We start from the raw sequence: 25,167 nt of genomic DNA on the forward strand, positions 1-25,167 counted from the left end.
GTACCACAGTGACTCATGTTTCTAGCAAAGGTAGGTAGGTGTCCCTAGGAGATGATCTTTGGAGGAAAAAGAGGCAGCCCCTCAGATTGAGAGGGATAATGGAAGAATTGGTATGGCAGGTCAGACACACTGTAATTGAGGAGAACAAGCCTCAGAACTTTGGGGATGGGCCCCCAAAGCTAACTCGGGCATCTTAGGAGAGGCTGTTAGGCTGCTGTTAAAGTCTAGGTAAGAGTTCACCCTGAATCTCCTGGCTGCTCTCTCCTGCCCCTCACTGCCTATGCAGAATTGCAATGTCTTTTCCTCCTGCCCTCTGTAAAGGCCCACCTTATTTACAGTGGTTCTCAGTGGCAGTGAAGGCAGGCCCTGTTTGCCCCCTGCTTCTCTCCTCAACTCTAGGTAGGTTTGGTGGGAGTTTGGGCCCAGAGGCCCCGCCAACCCCTGAGTGTTCAATCAGCAAGCCATCCACTATCTGCCACCACCGTGATTTGTCCATATTGCATCCTGTTGCCTTAGCAGATTGCACTTAAAAGTAAGTCTAACCACACAGCTGAGTGCTTTATAACCCAGATTATGTGCTAGTAAAACTCACTGAAAACATATATTTAGTAGGTCCTAACCACTCTAGACGAGACATTATAATATTGTGGCACAGCTGGGTGTCAGCGTTTAAAAATCCTCCCTAAATACCTGTACCTTTCCCGAACAAAATGCGTTGGAGGATTACTGGTTTCCAGGCCAGTAATCAGCATGTTGTGAGGCTTGCATGGGTGATTCTCCACATCCCCACCCTGGTAGTGCTGTAAAGTGAAGAAGCCAAAGAGGAAAGGAGCTCTCGAAGCCACTGAGCTGCCCACTTGGGCCTCTGCTCAGACGCTAGTGCAGGTGGTCTATTGGCGAATTCCCTGAGGCCCTCTTAGTAGTTGTCTTCTTTTTCTTTTCTTTCTTTTAAGTTATAATGACTTAGGTTTCAGAAAATAAATTAAGCCAGGAACTTGTTGGGACACTGAAAATTCTTTCTCAGCAGGCCAGTTTGTTTCTAGTGAGAGGGGGCTGTTACATGTTTCCTTGTTCTAAGCCAGTAATTTAGGGTACGTGGGTGAATAGGTAGCAGCTCTGCCTAGTCTGCTTTTAGCTCATCTTTTCAGTGAATTTATTGAGCAGTGTGTAAGAATTATAAACTATGATCAAGTGAAATTTATTCCAAGTATGCAAGACTGGGTCAACATCAGTGTAATCTACCATATCAACAAGTGCCTTAGGTCCGGCTGCTATAACAAAATACCACGTATTCGGTGGCTTAAACAACAGACATTTATTTTTCACAGTTTTGTAGGATGGGAAGTCTTAAGTTCAAGGTGTCTACAGATTCATTTCCTGGTGAGTGCTCTCTTCCTGGTTTGTAGATGGCTGGCTTCTCTCTGTGTGGCAGAGAGAGGGATCTCTAGTCTCTCTTCCTCTTATAGGGGCACTAATCTTATCCAGGCCCTACCCTCATTTCCTCATCCAAACCTAATTACCTTCCAAAGGGCCCCATCTCCAAATACCATCACGTTGAATGTTAGTGCTTCAACATATCAATTTTAGGGAGACACAAACATTTAGTCCATAACAAGCTAAACAAGAAAAATCATCTGATCATATTAATAGGTACAGAAAAAGAATTTGACAAAACCAAACATGCATTTGGGAAAAGAACTCTCAGAAAACCAGAAATTGAGGAAAATTTTCTCAACATGATAAAAAGCACTAAAAAAAACCAAGAGCTAACATCATATTTGATAGTGAGAGACTAAATATTTTCCTGCTGTGATAAGGAACAAGACGGGGATGTCTGCTCACTCACTATAGAGCTGGAAGTTCTAGCCACCACAGTAAGGCAAGAAGAACACAAGGAATTTAATCCCCAAAGAAGTCCTAGACATGGATGGTGGTGGTGGTTGTGCAACATTATGAATATACTTAATGCCGCTGAATTATACACTTAAAAATTGTTAAAATGGTAGATTTTATGTATATGCGTATTTGATCACAAATTTATAAATCACAAAAAATGGGCCCAAGAATAAGCAGAAAACTTAGTCTAATTAGCACAGGAAATATTGGAAACACGATTAAAGACGCAAGTTTTAGAAAGTACTAGGGTCGGCCGGGTGTGGTGGGTCACGCCTGTAATCCCAGCACTTTGGGAGGCCAAGGCAGGTGGATCACTTGAGGCCAGGAGTTCGAGACCAGCCTGGCCAATATGGTGAAACCCCATCTCTAAAAAAATACAAAAATTAACCGAGCTTGATGACGTGTGCCTGTAGTCCCAGCTACTCGGGAGGCTGAGGCAGAATTGTTTGAACCCTGGAGGCGGAGGTTGCAGTGAGCCAAGATCGCGCCACTGCACTCCAGCCTGGCTGACAGAGCGAGACTCTATCTCAAAAAAAAAGAAAGCACTAGGGCCAGATGGTGTCATGGTCCTGTTTTATATTTTATCAACAACAAAAAATCCAATGTTTAAATTATTGTAAAGCACAGAACAAAATAGAAAGCTGTACTTTTTCATGTAGTCAGCACAACCTTAATGTCAAAAACAGATAAATAAGAACAAGAAACACCAATCTCAATTATGAATGCTGATTTTTAAAATTCTTTATAACATTACCTAATAGAATGCAGCATTTATGAGAAGAATAATACAGTGTGATCAGGTGGGTTCCAGGAATGCAAGGATTGTTCCATAATTCGTTATACCAACAAATTAAAAGAGAAAAACGCATGATTATATTAACAGTTGCTGAAAAGGCAGTGATTCTTGTTTTCTGGTTTTTGTTAGAAACCAGAAGAGAAGCAAGAACAGTCCTTATATCCAACCATAGTTCATGATGTATTGGACTACCATGCTGTGCTCTGTCAGCGTCAACCCATTGAAAATGTAGTCTGGCCAGGCGTCGTGGCTCACACCTGTAATCCCAGCACTTTGGGAGGCCGAGGCGGGCGGATCACAAGGTCAAGAGTTCGAGACCAGCCTGGCCAACATGGTGAAACCCTGTCTCTACTAAGAATACAAAAGTTAGCAGGGCGTGGTGGCACATGCCTGTAATCCCAGCTACTCGGGAGGCTGAGGCAGGAGAATCATTTGAACCTAGGAGGTGGAGGTTGCAGTGAGCTGAGATCACACTACTGCACTCTAGCCTGGGCGACAGAGCAAGACTCTGTCTTGGGGGAAAAAAAAAAGAAAATGTAGTCTGGGCCGCCACCTGTGAGGAGTGTGTGGGCCATTAACTGATGTCTTACCACTCAGGGACAAGTACTGTAGAAGCTGATGGAATTCTTAATAGCCAGTAAGTTGCCTGAAATATTTTGGTCCTTCTTCTTGGTGGATCTTTACAGAAGGAAGCCCAACCCTAGCAATTACTGAGTTACCTCAAAAGGAAATCTTTACCGGGCACAGTGGCTCATGCCTAAAATCCTAGCACTTTGGGAGGCTGAGGTGGGTGGATCACTTGAGGTCAGGAGTTCAAAACCAGCCTGGCCAACATGGTGAAACCCCACCTCTACTAAAAATACAAAAAAATTAGCCGGGCGTGGTGGTGGGCACCTGTAATCTCAGCTACTTGGGAGGCTGAGGCAGGAGAATTTCTTGAACGTGGGAGGCATATGTTGCAGTGAGTTGAGATCATGCCACTGCACTCTAGCCTGGGCGACAGAGTGAAACTCCGTCTCAAAAAAAAAAAAAAAAAAAAAAAAAAAAAAAAATAGGCTGGGTGCAGTGCCTCACGCCTGTAATCCCAACACTTCGGGAGGCCGAGGCAGGCAGATCATGAGGTCAAGAGATTGAGACCATCCTAGCCAACATGGTGAAACCCCGTCTCTACTAAAAATACAAAAATTAGCCAGGAGTGGTGGCGCATGCCTGTAGTCCTAGCTACTTGGGAGGCTGAGGCCAGAGAATTGCTTGAACCTGGGAGGTGGAGGTTGCAGTGAGCCGGGATCGTGCCACTGCCCTCCAGCCTGGCGACAGAGCAAGACTTCATCTCAAAAAACAAACAAAAAAGGAATTCTCTTATCAATTAAACCCATTGTTAGGAATAACTGATTCCTAACAATATACATTTCAAATCACCTCTCCGTATCATTTATGATGATTATTTTACAGGGCCATCCTAATACTTCCATCCTTGTGTGATGGGACTGTTGGCCCCCCGTGCAGGAATTACCCTCTGCCCCCATTACATTTTGTCTTTTTAAAATTAGCCTATTCCAATCTGAGATTGTTTTGGATCCTGATTTGTGTCAGCCAAGGAATTTATTCCCTTGCCGTTTCTTGTCAACTATTGTCTGATTAAGATATGATGTGTCACTCATGTAAGTAGACTAGTAGGTAAAATATATTTGCAACAAGGAAAGAAAACTCTGAAAGCTTCTTAAACTATAAATTGTTTTTAAATGTAAAGTTTTATTTTCTTTGATCGATGGTACTTTTTCAATTCTTTTCTCGAATGTGTTCCATTTTTTTCTTGAATGTCTTCATAACTTTGTCTTCATTGAATCATAAGGCTGACGAGGACTTTGAACTTTTCTGACCCAAATTTATACCATTCCAGGCTGTTGAAGCTCCCAGGGAACACCATCTATGATAAGAGGACCCTTGGGGCACTTAGAAAAGTTGGTGGGGTCTTCCACTATTTAAAATCTAAACGAGGAGCCAGGTGGCCAGAATTCCAGCTATTGCAGTTCTGCCAGATATAAGATTGGAGGCATTGAGAATTCCTTTCATCTCTTCAGCCAAATGAAACTCTCAAAGACACTTCCCATTCTGAATATTATGTTTGTAAAATATGTGCCACTCTTATTTTAGTGGTGTTACAACTTTCTTGCCTCCTACTACCTCTCTCTTAATGCAACAGATAATATAGGCAGACTGACTCAAAAAAGACTGCATGACCCTGATCCAATGTATTTCTCATGGTCTCTTGAAGAAAAGAAGCTTTATGAAATGATTAGACTGATTTAACCTAAATTCTTCCCATTACACCATTTCTCCTTGTGTGGATCACAGCATGCAGCTGCCCTCCTTGTTACAGTCCCTAGTTAAGATGGTTAAATTGTTTATTGTTTGAGCCAATGAGTTTCAATTCCTTTATACAACCTTTCCCTACTCCCTTCCTTCAGAGTTTCTGCCCTTTTATTCCTTTGGCTTCTGCCCCAGGTCTCCTTTTGACTCTGGTCATAAGAATATCATTGAGACCAGGCACGGTGGCTCATGCCTGTAATTCCAGCATTTTGGGAGGCCAAGGCAGGTAGATCACCTGAGGTCAGGAGTTCGAGACCAGCATGGCCAACATGGTGAAACCCCGTCTCTACTAAAAATATAAAATTAGCTGGGTGTGGTGGTGCACGCCTGTAGTCCCAGCTGAGGCAGGAGAATCGCTTGAACCCAGGAGGCAGAGGCTGCAGTGAGCTGAGATTGCGCCACTGCACTCCAGCCTGGGTGAGACAGAGCGAGACTCTGTCTCAAAAAAAAAAGGTGTTCCAGGAATGGCTAAGCACCGCACCTTTCCTTCTCACTTTTCAGGTGCATTCTGTTGGGCCAGGCCTTGTCCAAGTCTACTCTGTTAGACCTGTCATTCCTTGGACAGGTACTGTTGGTCTGAAAGGCCTGCCCTTTAGTAATTAGGGTCCAAGATACTGATGCAGGAGCAAGGAGCTGGGACCCAACCTGCGTCCTGGCTGGAGTGATGAGGGACCAGGGTCATGGCCCTGGGCTCCCAGGCCCCATGCAGTCAGTGGCAGGGGCAGTTGACTGGCTTGTTTCTGTAGGTTGTAGTTCTCAAATTGCTCTGGTTCGCCTCCCTCCAAGGGTCCTGGCCCCTCCTAGGGAGGGTTTTCTAATGTAACGTCTTGGTCTACCTGGAGAGTCCAGGAAGGAGGCTGGGCGCCAGTCTGACACTTGCTGGGAACAAAAACACCTCCACTTCCTTTCAGGGTTTCTTTTAAGCTGATTACCTTTGGCTGGGCTCCCTTGTCATCCTCACTGGTGGGAGATCATTATCTTAACGGGAATCCTCCTCCTGGAAGGTTCCCACTCCCAACTGGGAATTGGCCTCTTCAGAGTGAATAGCAGGGACCATTTCATTCTAGGCATTGTTGTGATCACTTGTTCATGTAATTTATTGCCTGCTGGAATGGGAGTCACTCTGATGTTCCCATGCAGCAGTTATGCTGGAGTTAGATCCACAGGGCTCAGCCTGAACAAATCATCATCCCAGTCAGTGCCCCAGTGGTGTGGACAGTGGGGACACATTTTTGTGGTTGTTGCTTCACAACATCTCAAGACCCTTTGATTTGGTTCCCTGGAAGCAAGGCCCTGAATACTGTGCCTCTTCCTGACTGGATCAGAGGGAGATGCAGGAAGTCAGGGTGGATACTGCCTCTTCTCCTTACCCCTGCCGGCCTCAGATGGCCCAGCCTGATACCAGGGCCCCTTGAGGAACCAGCACCTTTAAAGGGTCGAAGGCAGTGGTGATAACCTCCAGCCGCACGTGGAGATGCACTGAAAATGACTGGATAAAAATGATAATTTGGGTTGTGGAATTATAGAGGATATTCTTTTCCATATTTTTAGTAATGTCATTACATTGCTTATGTACTCTGAAGATCTGGGAAGCTGTAGGTTGTGGCAAGGCAGTATTTTAGGTGTTTTATATTGATAGGCTGATGAGAGCATCAACAAGAATGTAAAAGAGATATGGCCCTTGCTGGAGCAGGCCTGAAGGGCGGGTTTAGCCTAAGGGCCTGTAGCTGTCCAGGGAGGGTTTATCCTGGCCCCTCCTCATCCCATCCTGTGGTTCTCAACCAGGTCACACATTAGAGTCACCTGGGGAGGTTGTATAAAAACTGCCTGGGCCTCACCACAGCGAGTTTGATGAGAGACTCTGGAGGGAGAGGCTTACACACCAATACAGAGAAATGACAACAGACCAACCTCCCCAGGAGAGCCAGATGCAGAGAAAATAGAAAACGTCTCTCCTTGTCCTTGAGATTCTAAAAGAATCAGGTTATTTTTAAACAAACCCCAGAGGTTAGTGGCTGGGCTAAGGTAAAACACCCAAGAACTTGGGAGCGGAGCTTCCTAAGGGTGAGACATGAAGCCCCTGCTCTGCCAGGGAAGAACTTCGCTCCTACCCTCACCCCCAACACAACCAGGGCAGTGCACAGAGTGGTAGGGAAAGCATGCGGCTGAGCTCAGATGGCTTAAGAGGTGATCCAGACTCCAGTTACCTGCTGTATAACTTAGAACAAGTGACAGAGTCTCCCAAGCCTCAGTTTCCTTATCTATAAAATGGGTTTGATAATAGTGTCCACCTCATAGGATAATTGGGAGGATAGAATTAGCTAACGTGTGAAATTCTTAAGCTAGTGCCTTCTACGCAATAAATGGACCCAAGTGTTCAATAAATTCTGGCCGCTGCTGTCTCTTGCTCTGCCCGATTATTGGTCTCGCTGGGCTCACCAGGGCCTAAGATGAGTTAAGCTGAACTGATCTTTGAGGATAACTGGGGTAGGACTCAGGGCAAATTGATGCTTTAAAACTTCGTCCTTTTTTTTTCTTTCTTTCTTTTTTTAGAGAGAAGGTCTTATTCTGTTGCCCAGACTGAAGTGCAATGGTGCAATCACAGCTCACTGCAGCCTTGATTTCCCAGGCTCAATCCATCCAGCCTCCTCAGTCTCCTGAGTAGCTGGGACTACAGGTGCACAAAATGACACTCAGCTAATTTTTGTATTTTTTGGTAGAGATGGCGTTTTGCCATGTTGCCCAGGCTATAGAACTCCTGGGCTCAAGTGATCCACCCGCCTTGGCCTCTCAAAGTGCTGGGATTACAGGCGTGAACCACCTTGCCTCGCCCAAACTTCTTATTTGTAATACATGGTCTTTTCTCCTGTTCCCATTTCTTCCTGTGGCCAGTCCTAGGGGCATGGAAATGGAAAGGAGGAGAGCAGTTGCATCCTTAAGCCTAAGTCATTCAAAGCTGCCTCTAAGGATCAATTTTTATTTGCTCCCTCACCCTTAGAGGAGTTCCAGCTTTTCCCATTAGTCAGACATACCTGGGGGCATTCCTATGTGCTGGATAGGGGCAGCCTCTTCTCCAAAGGGCTCTATTTTTTTTTTTTTTTTTTTTTTTTTTTTTGAGACGGAGTCTCGCTCTGTCGCCCAGGCTGGAGTGCAGTGGCACAATCTCGGCTCACTGCAAGCTCCGCCTCCCGGGTTCACGCCATTCTCCTGCCTCAGCCTCTCCGAGTAGCTGGGACTACAGGCGCCCGCCACCACGCCCGGCTAATTTTTTGTATTTTTTTTTAGTAGAGACAGGGTTTCACCGTGGTCTCGATCTCCTGACCTCGTGATCCACCCGCCTCGGCCTCCCAAAGTGCTGGGATTACAAGCGTGAGCCACCGCGCCCGGCCTCAAAGGGCTCTATTTTTGTTGCTATTTACTGCAGAATGTTCTGGAAAACCAAGTACATGTCTGCTGCTTTCTTGCTTTTCTCCTTTGGCAGGTGATGTGTGTTTAAGAGGGTGGGCCTTGTGCTAGGAAAGCCCCAGGATGGAGGAGATAGCTTCAGCTTCTCTAGGAAACGGATTACTGCCTTTGCTATTGCTGTACTTTAACCAGAGGCCAGAAAAGGAGCCAAGCATGTGCAGGGAACACAGCCCCTCCTCAGAAAAGCTCCTGTGCCATTGTAGCTCAGCTCCTGAAGCTCTCAGGGTGTCACACCTCCTTGCTGACAGGGAGCCTGAGTGCTGTGCGAGGCCAGGAGCATTGCTGGAGAATCAGGGAAGTGGTAGTTTGGAGAATGGTGTTCTTGGTGAAGAATGCTCTTCCAAGAAGAGACACAGAGGCTGGGAACCATAGTTTACATTTCAAAAATGGAAGTGGACAAGTGGGCCAGGACTGGCTAGTGGGTATCTGGACCCTCCAGCCATAGCCCTTCTGGTTGGAAGAGATCCAGCTCTTCACCCAAATCCATTTGACGTTGGAAATATCTCACTGGTCTTTGCGAAGGCAAAGGTGTAGGGTGTCGAAGAGGAGAGGGAACGGTTGGGGTGTCCTCTGGGATGGGGTAGGGGCTAAGGACAGCTGGAGGGAAGGGAGACCCATGCTAGATGATGGATGTTACCTCATGTCCTTATTTCAAGCCTGTGGAGTGGGCAGTGGAGGTTATTCCTATTTTACAGATGAGTAAACACTTAGTTTGGGGGATTAAGCACCAAATGACACAGGTGTTACTAGTCAGAGCTGGGATTCAAACTAAGCTCTGATGCCTCTGCCCTTTCATTTCTCCACGGGCGGTTCTTCACTGACTTTGGATTAGAAAGGTGCCTCCAATCCAGGCCCATCCTGTTTGTAATTTAGTTTCTAAAGTGCGCTCCCAGAAGTGATCTTCTTTGAACCTGTCTTAGTCCATTTGGCCTCTCTAACAAGGTAACATAGAGTAAGTAGTTTAAACAACAGACATTTGGCCGGGCGCGGTGGCTCACGCTTGTAATCCCAGCACCTCGGGAGGCCGAGGCGGGCGGATCACGAGGTCAGGAGATCGAGACCACGGTGAAACCCCGTCTCTACTAAAAATACAAAAAATTAGCCGGGCGTGGTGGCGGGCGCCTGTAGTCCCAGCTACTCGGAGAGGCTGAGGCAGGAGAATGGCGTGAACCCGGGAGGCGGAGCTTGCAGTGAGCCGAGATTGCGCCACTGCACTCCAGCCTGGGCGACAGAGCGAGACTCTGTCTCGGGAAAAAAAAAAAACAAAAAAAAAAACAGACATTTGCTCCTCATGGTTCTGGGAGCTGGGAATTCCATGGTCAGAGTATCAGGAGGTACTCACGCATCTGGGATCCCAAGCACAGCAGGAGGATCTCTTGAGACACACACAAAAAAAACCGTTGCCAGGCACATGGCTCACACCTATAATCCCAGCACTTCGGGAGGCTGAGGTGGGAGGATCACTTGAGACTAGGAGTTTGAGACCAGCCTGGCCAACGTGGTGAAACCCGTCTCTACTAAAAATACAAAAATTAGCTGGGCGTGGTGGCACACACCTGTAGTCCCAGCCACTTGGGAGGCTGAGGCGAGAGGATTGCTTGATCCTAGAAGGCAGAGGTTGCAGTGAGCCAAGATCACGCCACTGCACTCCAGCCTGGGTGACAAAGTGAGACTCCATCTCAATTTTTTAAAAAGTACTCCTGGGTCTGTTGGCTTCTTTCCAGCCTCCCCAGGCAGCTTCTCTCCATGCTGGTCTGTATTTTCCAGCTGCCCAGAAGCACTTGTGTCCCACCATGCTGTCACCTCCCTCATAGCACACACGTCTCTGTCCTCATGTGATGAACTCCCCTGTGTTTCAGAATGTCTCAGGAAACTTTGTGAAGGGCACTTACTCAATGTCAAGAAGTCCTTGACAAGGATATGTGGTGACAGATGGAGCTGGGGACCAGGCCCAGCCAGTGGAACCTGGTCATGCCACTCTATCTGATCAGCTGTGATTTCATTGGAAGAATCGAGGTTAGGGAGCACGTGGCTGAGCACAGTCACTGTCAGAGAAAGGTCACTCTTCATCTCAGACGCTGCCTTTTTCTGAAGGCTTTTTATAGCCCACTTTTTTGGGGAATGATTAAAGTAAGTTCTGACCTCTTTCCAGAATCATTCTAGTGCTTTGGTCTCATTTCATGGGGAGAAATTAAGATCCTTTATTGTCTGTTATCTCTGTTTTCCTCCATGGCTCATTACCCATGGCAAACTGGTGCTTTCTTGAAATCATTAATGTATATCCTGCTAGAGTATCAATAAAGGCCTTTGGGAAGACCTTAGGGGTGGGGCCATGGTTCATTGATGTTTGAATGTTTCTTCACAGTGAAACTTGTAGGGGAAAGCAAAGGAAACATGTTTGCTTTAGAATTTGGAGAATTTGGAGTTTGGCAGGGCAGTTCTCTACACAGAAGTTGATTCACATCAAAAAGTGTTATTTCTTCTGGATGTCACCCTTGATGTGGCACCTTGGGAGCTGACATGCTTAGAGCAGTTGAAGCGAATGGTCTTGTCTATGACCCAGCAACAGGGCTAAGAAGGCTACTCAGGTGCACAAGGAGAGGAACACACTAATATGTTCTGCAGCCTCCTGGCATTAGCCTGGGTGCCCATCAGGAGGAGGATGAGTAAATAATAAGTGAACCAGAACTACATGAACAACATGGAAAAAAAAATCTCAAAAATATAAGGTTAGACAAAAAATGCCAAATTTTATTGTATAGTTGAAAACTATTAGGCCAGGCACAGTGGTTAACGCCTGCAATCTCTGCACTTTGGGAGGCCGAGGCAGGCGGATCGCTTGAGCCCAGGAGTTCAAGACCAGCCTAAGAAACATGGTGAAACCCCATCTCTACAAAAAAATGAAAAAATTGGCCGGGCATGGTGACGCATGCTTGTGGTCCCAGCTCCTCAGGACACTGAGGTGGGAGGATCGCTTGAGCCAAAAGGTTGAAGCTGCAGTGAGCCATGATCATGCCATTGCACTCCAGCCTGGACAGCAGAGTGAGACCCTGTCTCAAAGAAAAAAAACCTAAGATTTGAAACAAACAACGCAGTGTTTATATATATTGTCTTTGGCTATAAACATGTAGTAAAAAATATAATGAAAAGCAAAGGAATGATGAATACCAAATTTGAGAGAGTGGTTACCTCTGAGAATGGAAGAGAAATGAGACCTGGGAGTTGTTCACAAGGAATGTCAATGATTTATCTTTTTTCTTGAAATGGTTGGTGGTTATGTGAAGTTTAGAATGTTACTTATATTTTTTAGTGGTTGAAATACTTCATAATTTCAGTTTAGTGTTTTTGTTTGTTTGTTTTTTAAGGCAGGGTCTTATCGCTTCTCAGCCTTTTGGCTAAGATCAAGTGTAAGGCAGGGTCTTGCTCTGTTGCCCAGGCTGAAGTGCAGTGGTACAATCACAGTTCACTGCAGCCTTGACCTCCTGGGCTCAAGTGATCTTCCCACCTCAGCCTTCTAGGTAGCTGGGACTACAGGCACATGCCACTATGCCCAGCTAATATTTAAAAAAGAAAATGTTTTTATAGAGATAGGGTCTCACTGTGTTGCCCAGGCTGGTCTCAAACTCCTGGCATCAAGTGATCCTCCCACTTCAGCCTCCCAAAATGCTGGGATTACAGGTGTGAGCTACTACACCCAGTGTAGAATTTTTTTAAAAAAAGAGGAAGAACCGGCCAGTCATGGTGGCTTATGCCTGTAATCCCAGCACTTTGGGAGGCCAAGGCGGGTGGATCATTTGAGGTCAGGAGTTTGAGACCAGCCTGGCCAACATGGTGAAACCCTGTCTACTCGAAATACAGAAATTAGCTAGGTGGTAGTGGTGTGCACCTGTAATTCCAGCTACTCGGGAGGCTGAGGCAGGAGAATTGCTTGAGCCTGGGTTAGCCTGGCATTAGCCTGGGTGCCCATCAGGAGGATGATGAGTAAATAATAAGTGAACCAGGAGGCAGAGGTTGTGGTGAGCCGAGATGGCATCGCTGTACTGCAGTCTGGGCGAGAGAGTCAGACCCTGTCTCAAAAAAAAAAAAAAAAAAAAAAAAAAAAGGAAGAACCTTTCCTAATCAGTTCAATCAACAGGTTTAATTTTCACCTGTTACTAACTGGACTCCTCTGGGGCTGATGACCATGACATCTTGCTGTTCTCCCACCTCTTGCCCAGATTCATCATGGCCACTTCATTATTCCTCAGTATTAGTACCAGAGAGAAATTAAGGTACAAAACCCCTCGTTTTGCTACTTGATAGTCTGATGAGTGGAGAGTAGAAATAATGCACTAAAGGAAATCTTCACATTTTGAGCATATCGTTTTCATTGATTGCAGTGACAATAGCCAAGGTTAACTGAGACAAACTTGAATTTTGGTTAACCCATAAGAATCTCCTGCCAATCCAAAGGCGCAGGAGGGGAGTGATCATCCGAAAGCCCCTGTGCAAACCTTGCTCTAGGCCCTCTGTCTCCCAAGGGAGTAGCATTGATGACTTGTTCTGAAATCATTGTTCGTTTTGCATTCACAGCATGGCCGGACTCCCCTGCATCTTGCTGCCAATAAGGGCCATCTTCCTGTGGTCCGGATCTTGCTGAAGGCTGGCTGTGACCTCGATGTCCAGGATGATGTGAGTAAAAGCCATCATTCTATTAGGCTGAGTTGGCAGGGGAGGTTGTCTGGCTAGAAATCCACAAAGTGTAAGCTGTGAGATGGGAGGGTAGTAGATGCTCTCCCAGCACATTTTAGCTGCATCTTGGTCTCTGTGGCGGCAAGAACTTCCTCTGGAAGACCTGCTCTGAGGCCCATTCTCAGTAGCAAGTTAGATTTTGGGAGTGTGGGGTGGTCCTTCATCATGGTTCACTTCCTGTCTATTATTCAAGTGATCACTTCCTGTCTATTGTACAAAATGCCTCAAAGGGGATTTTTGCCTGTTTCCTGTCTCAGCATAAAGAGACACACTCATGCACATCAATGAGTATGGGCAAGACTTGCTGGAAATTTGTGTCAGTGACCAAATTTACCGTTGGAGAAAAAATGGGGATTAAAAACTTAATTTCTTTCTCATCTTAATTTCTCTTGGTCAGTGAATATGACATGGAAAATGATCTATTCAAGTTGGGGAGTTGGGGGAAGACACAGATCTCATAGAATCTAAGAGAAAGGAGGCCTCCAGAAAGAGTTTACTCTGGCACCATGCTATTATTGAGACATGGCCATCAACCAACTCAGCTCTGAGTCTCTTCATTCAGGTTATCTAGAGATGGACTCTGATTGGCTCCTCTGGCATCAAGTGGCCAATCCTGAGTGAGTCAGCAGTGGCTGGGGTGGAGTCACATAGTACAGTGGGCTGCCCTATTGGGTCTTTGGAGAAGGTGGTTCTCTAAGAAAGGACCATATAAATTGTCCTCCAACAGCTATTAGGAAAAGGTCCTTTGATAATACAGTTGAAAACTATTTTTAGAAATGGTTGCAACACTAATTCATGTAGTAGAACTCTAAGAAATAAGAACTTTTATGGGGAACACAGAATGTTGGAGTGTTTGCACTTATAACCTCTTCCAAATTCACCTTTAATAACTGCAGTTACAGAGTGTGATTCAAATTTCACATCTTCAGATGTGCTACAGTGTGGTTTACTAAAGTGCTTCTAGTCTTCTTTGGGTCTGTGTATAATGTCATAAAACTTGGCAAACAGTAAGAAGGACAGTACTTGCAAAGAAATAACTAAATATGACTGTTTTATGCATGGGCAGAAGGCCATCCAGTGTCTTTCATAAATCTCTGGTTATATCTGGAACTTGCTGGGTCATCAAGGATGTTATTTTCAAAAAATGTTGATTTAGCTTTAAGCCATTGATTTCTACCTTGGGTCATAATACTTTTTTATTTTCTTGCACTATGGTCATCATAACATTTTCAACTATATCATATCCTTAGATGACAGGAGCAAAAATACAAGGAGAGAGAAAAGATTTTGGCCACAGAAAAGGTGGGGCATTGAGTTATTACTGGTGCAAACATGTTGGGATGCATTTAGTCTTCTCTTCGCATAATTACAGGCTTTGCTTGCCACAGTGGCAAGGCCAAAATGCCAGGCGTGCTAACCCATTCCAACTTGACACCTCTGCCTCACATCCTGGGCTCTAAGTATCACTGTGTTCTCTCGCAGCAAAAGCCTTGCTTATTTCCTAGAACTGCTGCTATTTATACCAGGCAAGGTAGGAAGTGAAACAGGCAAGAATTTTCTTAGGTAGCCAAAGTGAGACGTGTCAGCAGAAGAAAAGCCAGCTCTACTTTTAGACAGAGAGACCCCCTTTTATTTATTGAAGTTATTTTCTTGCATCTTTTCCTTGTCCTAGACAGACAATGCATATATTGCTTCTCCCAGATAAATTAAAATAAAAATACAACAACAAGAAATAATTGGGAGTGGAGAAAGTAGAATTGACCTTCACTAGTTCTGAAGAAATGCATTTGCCAGCATATGATTCATGCCTGTTCTCTGTGTGTTTACCATGCTGTTGATGAACAGCCTTGAAATACATGCAAGAAATCAAAGAAGAAAACTCTTGATGTGTGTCCTTTAACGAACCTAAGAGATCAGTTATTTGAAAAAAATCTCAGAAGTTACCTGTCTTGGATGGTGGGTAGAAACAGAGAATGTTAATGATATGAAGAATTTACTCCTAACTTCATATTCTACAGATACTGATCTTTGTGGCATGGTAAGAACTGAGAATTAGTTGAAGAATGACCTCCAGTGGCCTGGAGTGGGATTATTATGAATTTCAACCTGTGGAAACCAGTTCTTTAGATTATGCAACTCCAGGAGCAAATTCTTTCTTGCTTCCCGCCAATCCTGTCAACTCTCATTGGAGCGCTAATGCCATCTCTGATTGGTCAATGAGCAATCACATAGCTCTCGCCTCAGAAATAGTCCAGGATGATGTGGCCACGGTGAAAGCCATGAAAGAAGACAAAAATAAGAAAAACCACAGAGGGAGGGTTAGGAAGGACCCTAGAAGATCAGAGAGAGAAAAAGAGGTCAGCAACTTGCTTTACACACCTAACCTGTCTTGAGCTTCCTTGCAGTATGTCTGCCTGTGCCACATGGAGGTGGTTCCTCTTGAAGTAGGGGCACACTGCACCCTTGCATGACTGGAATTTCTTCCATGAGCATGGCCTTGGAATCTGCCAAGACTACACTCACTCTTTTTCACCATGTAGGAAAGAAAAATAACAGTATTTCAAAACAAAGATTTAGACCTTATAGGCACCAAAGCTCTTAAAATCCCAAAGTGAGAAACACTGTCTCAGAAAAACCGAGAGCTGGCAGTTCACGTACTTCACAAATGGGTCAACACGTTCCAAATCAAAGTGCCAAACTGCAAGGTTGCAGGCCCTTCAAGTTTCCAGATTCCTTCTGCTTCTTGTAGTTAATCATTCAACAAATGCTTTTGGGGCAGCTCTAGTGGCTATGCTTTACTTTATGAAAGAGGCAGTCCCAACCCCACAGATGCATCTGACCTTTACTGAGGCTTGTCTTAAGGTTAATGACTTCACAGGTTGGAAGCAGCTTGGGGTGAGTGCAAAGAGCCTCGACAATTTGATTTCTGGTCCAAGCATGCTGTCCTAGGCTTATCAATAAAATGAGAGAATTAGACTTGGCACATAGTAGGGAGTCAATAAATATTCAGTCTGTAATAATATGTGAATAAATATTCACACCTGTAATCCCAGTGCTTTGGGTGGCTATGGAGGAAGGATCGCTTGAACCCAGGAGTTGGAGACCAGCCTGGGCAACATGGCAAAACTCTATCTCTACAAAAAATAAAAAAATTACCTGGGCATGGTCACAAATGCCTGTGGTCCCAGCTACTCAGGAGGCTGAAGTGGGAAGATTGATTGAGCCTGGGAGGTGGAGGTTGCAGTGAGCTGAGATCATGCCACTGCACTCTAGCATAGGTGACAGAGTGAGACCCTCTCTCAAAATGAATGAATGTTCACCAAATAGATAATTCAGTAAACACTGTTGAGAGTGCTCTAGCTTTTCCCAGCATTTCAGAATTTCATGATTGACTTAGGTAGGTATCATATACAAGTAAGAATTACATCAAAGTAGCCACTTGTATGTATTGAGGCCACATCTTGTTCTTCTCTGTGTCATTTCAAGGAGGAAATGTTTCAATGGTAAATTTTAATCTTATAGGAGGAAACAGTCCATTTGTAGATAACTGACCCTGTTTCAACTGAGGGCCTCAAGGTACTAAATTGTTTGTGTTATATTCTAGGGAAGAATAGATCCGGGATGATAACCTGAGGCAGCCATTGTTTACATGTTTTGTGTCCCTCACCTCAGAGCCTTTAATTCTCATCTTGGTGACTTGAGAAGGGCGGGTTTTTCAAAGCCTGAGAAAGTGTATTGCTCAGTCCTCCAGAACCATTCCAGCTAGTGTCAGCACAGCTAGCAGGCCAGCCAAGGACAGCCACTTTCGGTAGGGAGAGTCCGAGCCTGGCCTGACAGCAGTGTTTATCTGACCCGGGCTCTCAGTGAGGTCTCTGTCTGAGAGGATGCCTGGAGGGGGAGCTGTGGCCTGGAGACAGGCAGGACAGCCAAAAGGTCCCCCAGAGGAAGGGGTGTGCAGGGCCTGTGCCAGCAGCTTAGGATGATTTGTGTTCTCGCCACAACCTCACACAAGTCATTAGATCTCCTTGAGTCTTGCTAGTCCGGAAATGTCCTCCTAAGGTGTGAACTGAAAGTTAGATTGAGCTGCTTGCATTGAGCTAGAGTTTCACAAAGGAAAATTTTCTCAAAGGAGGCAAATACAGTAGATTGATGATGAAAGCAAGTAATAAATAACTCGGTGCCATTCTGGCTCCAAAGATGCCTCAACTCCTAATTTAGAGGGCAGCTTGTGAAACATGATAAAAAACATTTGACCTAAACCAAGGCTTAGGTTAGTCTGTGCCGTATCATCCAGTGAAGGCCCTTCGTGAAATAATTTGTACAGCGAGAGTGGCTAACATGACCCATATGCTTAGGGCTTGTTGCTCATACTTTATGAACAATACAGAGTGATAAGTTTTGTCCTGGAAAAAGGTTGTTTTTATTGGTCCAAAGAGCAACTAGAGTGTAAGTAGTTTGTGGTTATATTAAAAAGCCTGTAAGAAGTGGAAATCTAACCAAGTCAGCACTACCCTGAAAGCGTGAGCTGCAATCACATGGTTCTTGCTAAGAAGGGCACCGTCTTTCTTAGCAGGTCAGTAATCATCGATTGCACCAGAGGCCTATTTTGGGAAATTCCATCACCATTCCGATAGAGAAATGGGAAGTCTTGGAAATCTTAGGGAAATTTTAAAAAGTTGAGACGTGGGGCCAGGCACGGTGGCTCGTGCCTGTAATCCCAACACTTTGGGAGGCCGAGGTGGGCAGATCACTTGAGGCCAGGAGTTCAAGTCCAGCCTGGCCAACATGGTGACACCTCATCTCTAAAAATACAAAAAAAATTAGCCAGGCATGGTGGCAAGTTCCTGTAATCCCAGCTACTCTGGAGGCTGAGGCAGAAGAATCGCTTGAACCTGGGAGGCAGAGGTTGCAGTGAGCCAAGATGGCGCTGCTGCACTCCAGCCTGGGCGACAGGGCGAGACTGTCTCAAAACAAAAAGTTGAGACTTGGGCAGTATCTTGTATGATTACTAGTTTCCTTGTCTAGAACTACTTTCTAAGAGGTCTGAGGTAGACAGCGCAAATGGCACAGCCTACCTCCTGCAGCCACTGACCCAGCGGCCACATTCTTCTTTTAACCACGGCAAGGGTTCTCTTTGAATAAGGGGTCTGGGAAGGTGGATGAGAAGAAAACCAGCCTGAGCCTAACTGGTAACAGGAATAATAGTTTAGGATGCTGAAGGGGGAGGGTCAGTGGTGGCAATGCTGAGGAGAGTAACCTGTCCTCAGTGTCCTGACCCCCTCACTGCAGAAATTCCTTACCTTCCACAAATGAACAGTGGGAAGAGAGTCTGTGACAGGGACAGTCCTGTTACTGGGGTATTGTTTCTACTCAGACTTCTAATAAGTAGCGGTTTTTCCTGATGCTAAAAGTTATACATGTTAAATATAAAAAGCTGGAAAATATTAAAAAGTATAAAAAGAAAAGTTAAAAGAGAAAAATCCTTTCATGGATTTTTAAAGGGAGACTTTTTTAATTTTAAGAAAACAATTTTGAGTTTTAACTAGGATTTTTTATTGTAATAAAATATACATAGCATTAAATTTACCGTCTGAACATATTTACTTATATGGTTCAGTGGCATTAAGTACACTCACATTGTTGTGCAACCATCACCACCTCTATCTTTAGAACTTTCTTTCAGATTACATGTTTTTAATGTGCATTGTTTGTTACAGATCTGGGGAGTTTAGTAAGTAGAATCAGTATTTCGTTAAGGTTGTTTATAGGTAGCAGTGCATCCTTCTTTTAAAAAATCTGTTTTATCTTATGATGGCCTCTGTCCTCTCTTGGGCCAAGCACCAGGGACGCCCCAGAATGTTTTCTTTGCCCCTCTGGTGCTCTGCCAGGAAACTTCACAAAACTCTGACCAACCACATCATAGAATCCAACAAGGGAATGGAGGGACCCTGGGATCATCCAGGGTGACACACCTGAGGTCCAGCAGGGTGACAGGCTTCTAGCAAGCCACGCATAGCCCAGGCCTCCTGACCCCTTGTCTCATGCTCATTGCTTTCCACCAGAACATTTCCACACTGCCCACCCATCCTCCCTTTCAAGGCTGGACCACAGGCTCAGCTTGATTTACCTCACCTTAGCTTCCTGAGGACCTGTCAGAGAGAAAGGTTGCTCTTAGAGACTTCAGAACTCTCCTGTTACAGGCTTGACCTGCTTACCTCTGGGAGTGTTTCATCCTTTACTCAACTGCAATTAGGAAGAGTCAAGTTCCCTTTGGCACCTAAAGGAGAACAACGGCCGGCAATCCCAGGAATCCGATCACAGAGAAAAGGGCTCAGAATGCAGCATAAATCAGTGAGGATGTTGTCATGAACTCTCTGAAGAGGCTTCTTAGAAATATGCAGTGATAGCTGCAGTCCTTGGAGTCCTCAGATGAAATAGGGCAAACCCCTGCATTGCCCTTGACTAGTATAGGTCAATGAACAAATGACCCACCTGTCATCAAATCATGAGTGCTGCTAACTGGCAGAGCTGGACAGTGGTCCCCCTGCAAGCTGGAAACTCGGCAGGCAGGGGAGATTCCAGGTATTGCTGCTTTAATTGCATAGCACACACCTGCCCTCACACCCACTCTTCACACCTGTGATAGTCACGTCCCCTGGATGGCAGGAGAGAGCCTGACCCTCATTCTGAGGTTGGCTCTGTGGCCAAGGGCTATTCTTGTTGTCGGCTTAAGGTCCCCCTCTTAGTTTATTAACAGAATTTCTCTGCCAGCGTGCGTTGTCTACTAACAAGACCACAAAGCCTGCCTTGCCTGTGGTAACCAAGCCCTTCTGCGAATAACCGCTCTGCTCTGTGTGGGGACGGGAGGGGTCCTTGTGTCCGTGTCAAGTGAGTAGTGCAAGCAGGGGGTGCAGGGGAGCTGACTGCTGTTCCTGCCTTCGTGTCACTTTGCAGGGGGACCAGACTGCCTTGCACCGGGCCACAGTGGTGGGGAACACGGAGATCATCGCGGCGCTCATCCACGAGGGTTGTGCCCTGGACAGACAAGACAAGGTGAGTGGACACTGAGCTTCCTTACTCCCCAAGGCAAGGGAAGCCAGTGGCTCGAGGGAGCTGGAGGAGCCAGCTCTGGAAACTTTTGAGTCCTCGAGATATTGTAATTCCTGGCTTACCACTTATGATTTAACATGATTAAATCAGCCCAAAATTCCTTTGAAACACTATCTGGTATCCCAGCCAACTGTAATTTTTTTTTTTTTTTTTTTTTTTTTTTTTTGGAGACAGGGTCTCACTCTGTTGCCCAGGCTGGAGTGCAATCAATGGCATGATCATAGCTCACTGCACCTCGAACTCCTGGGCTCAAGTGCTCCTCCCACCTCATCCTCCCAAAGTGCTGGCATGAGCCATTGTGCCCAGCTGCCAATTGTATTTTTTTTAATCTTTTTCCTTGTTCTATGGCACCAGTGACAACCACATAAATCTTAAATGGTAAAGAAAAAAATCTAGAAATAAGGACCTATGTAGGCCTGGGTGGGGGTAAGGGATGTGCCCCCAGACTTTCTCTTTACTTTCTTAGATAAGTGAGCAAGTCAATTTCTTTAAACTTATTGCAGGAAAAAAAAGTAAGCCCAATTGGGCCAAACACAGTGGCTCATGCCTGTAATCCTAGCACTTTGGGAGGCTAAGGTGGGAGAATTGCTCGAGGCCAGGACTTCAAGACCAGCCTAGTCAACATAACAAACCACTGTCTCCACAAAAAATTTGAAAATTAAAAAAATATATATTAGCAAGACGTGGTAGTGTACACAGCTGTAGTCCCAGCTACTCAGGAAGCTGAGATGGGAGGATTGCTAAGCCCAGGGGGTTGAAGCTGCAGTGAGCCATGACTGCATCACTGCATTCCAGCCTGGACGACAGAGTGAGACCTTGTCTCTTAACAAATAAATAAATAAGATAGATAGATAGCAAAATGGGCCAGCCGCAGTGGCTCACGCCTGTAATCTCAACACTTTGGGAGGCCAAGGCAGGCAGATCACCTGAGGTCAGGAGTTCGAGACCAGCCTGGCTAACATGGTGAAACCCCGTTTCTACTAAAAATACAAAAAATTAGCCGGGCATGGTGGTACATGCCTGTAAACTCAGCTACTTGGGAGGCCGAGGCAGGAGAATTGCTTGAACCTGGGAGGCGGAGGTTGCAGTGAGCTGAGATGGCGCCATTGCACTCCAGCTTGGGCAACAAGAGCGAAACTCTGTCTCAAAAAAAAAAAGCAAAATTGATTCTTTAAGGAATCCTAATGACTTCTTATACATTAACCTAATGTTTTTAAATTTTCAAACAATCTTGAAACACAAAACTTAACAATTAAGGGCAATTTAGCCTCTGCTTACTTTTTTTTTTTTTTTAAAGAGGCTATGCTGGGAAGAACTCTGCTTTACTTTTTAAAAATAACTTTTCATTACAGTATAATATACATACGAAAAAGTGGACAAATAAGTGTGCAGCTTGTTGAATTTCATTAGCAGAACACACCTGTGTGAGCACCCAGCTCAAGAAGCAGCTCATTGCCAGCACCCAGAAGCCCCATACCCTGTGCCCCCTGCGTCCCCCCTTTCCTTTGGCTTCCTCCTTCTGCAGTCAGTCCCACTGCCCGGGCCACACACCGCCAATACAGTTCCCAGCAACCACCCCATCCCCTGGCCTTTGAGACCCTAGACTTCCCCTTGTGGAGGTCAACTGTGTTAGGCCTTTATCTTTAGCTGTTTCCAGGGGCATGGATGTGGTTCAGTTAAAGCTGAAGCCAGAGCCTGGATGTAATTGGAGAATGCACCTGCGCCGACCCCTGCTGATTGCCCCGCACCCTTTCTTCTCCAGGCTCCTCCCTCCCTGGAACACCTGCCTTCCCACCCCCACCCCACTCAATTCATTGCACTTAATGATACTTCTTTGTTTAAAATAGTAAGCTAAGCAAATATGAGCTATGTTCATTAAATGACTTTTATTTAAAAGCAACACATTAGGCCGGGCGCGGTGGCTCACACTTGTAATCCCAGCACTGTGGGAAGCCAAGTGGATCACTTGAGGTCAGGAGTTCAAGACCAGGCTAGCCAACATAGTGAAACCCTGTCTCTACTAAAAATACAAAAATCAGCAAGGCATAGTGGTGCATGCCTGTGATTCCAGCTACTTGGGAGGCTAAGGCAGGAGAATCACTTGAACTCCGGAGGCAGAGGTGGCAGTGAGCCAAGATCACACCACTGCACTCCACTCTAGGTGACAGAACGAGACTGTCTCAAAAAATAACAGCCACACATTGAGGATACTTGTTTGTTTTATTTCCAAATCACTGTTTCCTCAGTCCCTGTTCATTATTTGTTTGGGGCCCTGAGGCTTTTAAATTAAGGTGGGTGAGATTAAGTTTCAGTGAAAAAAAGTTGGGGAATCTATCAGGCCCCTGAATCTTAAGAAGCTGGCCTCTTCCTTTGCCTGACCTTTGCAGGGTTCTCTCTGATGCCAGGAGCAGGGCAGACTCTAAGGGTGGTGGAGGTGGGAAGAAATAGACGGCATGCTATCTTGATGATGCTTTCTGTTAAGCGAGAGCTGTGGATGGGGCCTGGAGCCTTTCTCAGCTGGGGTTCCTAGAGAGACTTAACCTCTAATGCCTTATGAACAATCATCCATGGTTCGTCATGGATTCATTTCTCTTCTGTGCATCTAAATGGTTCTTATTATGTATCATTTCTGGGATAATGGATAAACTGACCACTCAAATCATCTTCTGTAGTCTGTGGCTCAGATGAGAAAGTCCAATTGAGAAAGGCCCTCTGGTGTTCCGTAAAAATCCACTGTGATGTATTGATCATAACGAGAAGAATTAGGTCTTGGGTAATGTGCCTTTCCCACCTGTGTGTCTTCCTTAGGATGGGAATACAGCCTTGCATGAAGCATCCTGGCATGGTTTCAGCCAGTCAGCCAAGCTGCTCGTTAAAGCAGGAGCCAACGTGCTTGCCAAGAACAAGGTGAGGCCTGGCAGGTGCTAGAATGCCTCATTCACAGGTGAGGATGGCTGTGGGTTTCTCCCCCTGTGGGAGCCTTCTTCCAGTGAGAAGAGTGAGAGCCCAGAGGGGCACGAGGAACCTGAAGGTCCATTCGACCCAGAAGTTTCATTTGCAGAAAAGGCTAGAAGCTGATTGATATTCCAGGTCAGGAGCAAGCCCACCAACAGTGCCAAAACCCTGCTCATGTGAGAGGCCCCTGACTGCTGCTGGGAATCTACATGCGATTACTGTCCCATAGTTTTTTCGTATTCAAAAAATACAGCAATGGAGTTGGCATTAAAAAATATCAGCAAAAGAACTTTAAAATGCTAATACCCAAAATTAGTAAAGTGGGCTCCCCTAGATGCTGCTGGGAAAGTGTGATACGAACAGCCACCTTTGGGAGACTATTTGGCAAAACAAATCTGGAGTCTTAAAAATGGTCCTTTTTTGGCCTGGCACGGTGGCTCACACCTGTAATCACAGCACTTTGGGTGGCCGAGGTAGGTGGATCACCTGAGGTCAAGAGTTTGAGACCAGCCTGGCCAACATGGTGAAACCCCATCTCTAATAAAAATACAAAAATCATACAGGAATGGTGGCTCATGCCTGTAGTCCCAGTTACTTGGGAGGCTGAGGCAGGAGAATCGCTTGAACCTAGAAAGCAGAGGTTACAGTGAGCCAAGATTGCGCCACTGCACTCCAACCTGGGCACAGAGTGAGAGACTGTCGCAGGGGCAGGTGGTGGCAGGGGGAGGTCCTTTTTTGGCCAGGTGCAGTGGCTTATGCCTGTAATCCCAAACTTTTAGGAGGCTGAGGCAGGCGGATCACTTGAGACCAGGCATTCAAGACCAGCCTGGCCAACATGGTGAAACCCTGTTTCTACTAAAAATACAAAAAAGTAGCTGGTTATGGTGGTGCATGCCTGTCATCCCAGCTACCCGGGAGGCTGAGACACAAGAATCGCTTGAACCCGGTAGGTGGAGGTTGCAGTGAGCTGAGTTCACGCCGCTGTACTCCAGCTTGGGCGACAGAGTGAGACCCGGTCTCAAAAAAAAAAAAAAAGGTCCTTTTTACTTGGTACCTACCTTTCTTGGACTCCATCCTAAAAAGGTAATAAAACCTGCTATTGAAATGAAATATGGAAAAGAAAAAAAGAGCAATAAAACCAGTAAAATTTTACTGACAAAGATGTTCATGACAGCAGTAGTTATATTTTTTAAATATGGGGAGGGAGACTTAGAATTATGGTTCATTCATACAGTGGAGTATAATTAATATTAAAATCGTAGTTTTGAAAATAATGCTTTCCATTGTTAAGGAACATGACAGATATAAGATCATATATAGTACATGTCCCAGTGCTTAATATAAATTTGTATATTTAAAAATTTAAGCACAGAAGAATATCATCAGAATATTAACAGTGGTTATCTCTAGGAATTGAGGCTAAGATTGATTTTTATTTTTGTACCTTTCCCAAATTTTCCAAAATGAACCCATTATTTCTTTTACAATTGGGAGAAGAGACTTTTCTTTTCTTTTTTTTTTTTTTTTGATAGAGAATCTTGCTCTGTCACCCAGGCTGGAGTGCAATGGCACACTCTCGGCTTATTGCAACCTCTGCTTCCTGAGTTCAAGCGATTCTCCTGCCTCAGCCTCCTAAGTAGCTGGGCATGTGCCCCCACACCCGGCTAATTTTTCTATTTTTAGTAGAGATGGGGTTTCACCATGTTGGCCAGGCTGGTCTGGAACTCCTGACTTCGTGATCCACCCGCCGCGGCCTCCCAAAGCGTTGGGATTATGAGCGTGAGCCACTGTGCCCGTGCCAAGAGATATATTTTATTTCAAAAATAAAAAAGCATTATCAGTAC

The 25,167-nt window shown here is 45.4% G+C and overlaps 1 protein-coding gene across 9 annotated transcripts in view; it reads left to right on the forward strand.

Moving 5' to 3' along the window:
• The window catches only part of ANKRD6 (ankyrin repeat domain 6), a 68,082-nt gene that overhangs the window by 16,828 nt on the left and 26,087 nt on the right, over nucleotides 1-25,167 (forward strand). For 4 of the 9 annotated variants that reach the window (XM_055258793.2, XM_055258817.2, XM_055258835.2 and 1 more), the window contains exons 1-4: nucleotides 13,098-13,198; nucleotides 15,277-15,615; nucleotides 20,213-20,311; nucleotides 23,177-23,275. In XM_055258793.2, the coding sequence (XP_055114768.2) occupies nucleotides 15,322-15,615; nucleotides 20,213-20,311; nucleotides 23,177-23,275 (492 nt within the window). In that variant the 5' untranslated portion in view covers nucleotides 13,098-13,198; nucleotides 15,277-15,321. Of the gene's footprint in view, nucleotides 1-13,097; nucleotides 13,199-15,276; nucleotides 15,616-20,212; nucleotides 20,312-23,176; nucleotides 23,276-25,167 lie in introns of those variants that run through there. The other 5 variants (XM_055258801.2, XM_055258810.2, XM_055258826.2 and 2 more) reach the window with 3 other exon arrangements.

The sequence above is a fragment of the Symphalangus syndactylus genome, chromosome 2 (genome assembly GCF_028878055.3).
Source record: "Symphalangus syndactylus isolate Jambi chromosome 2, NHGRI_mSymSyn1-v2.1_pri, whole genome shotgun sequence".
In the NCBI taxonomy this organism is placed as follows: Eukaryota; Metazoa; Chordata; class Mammalia; order Primates; family Hylobatidae; genus Symphalangus; species Symphalangus syndactylus.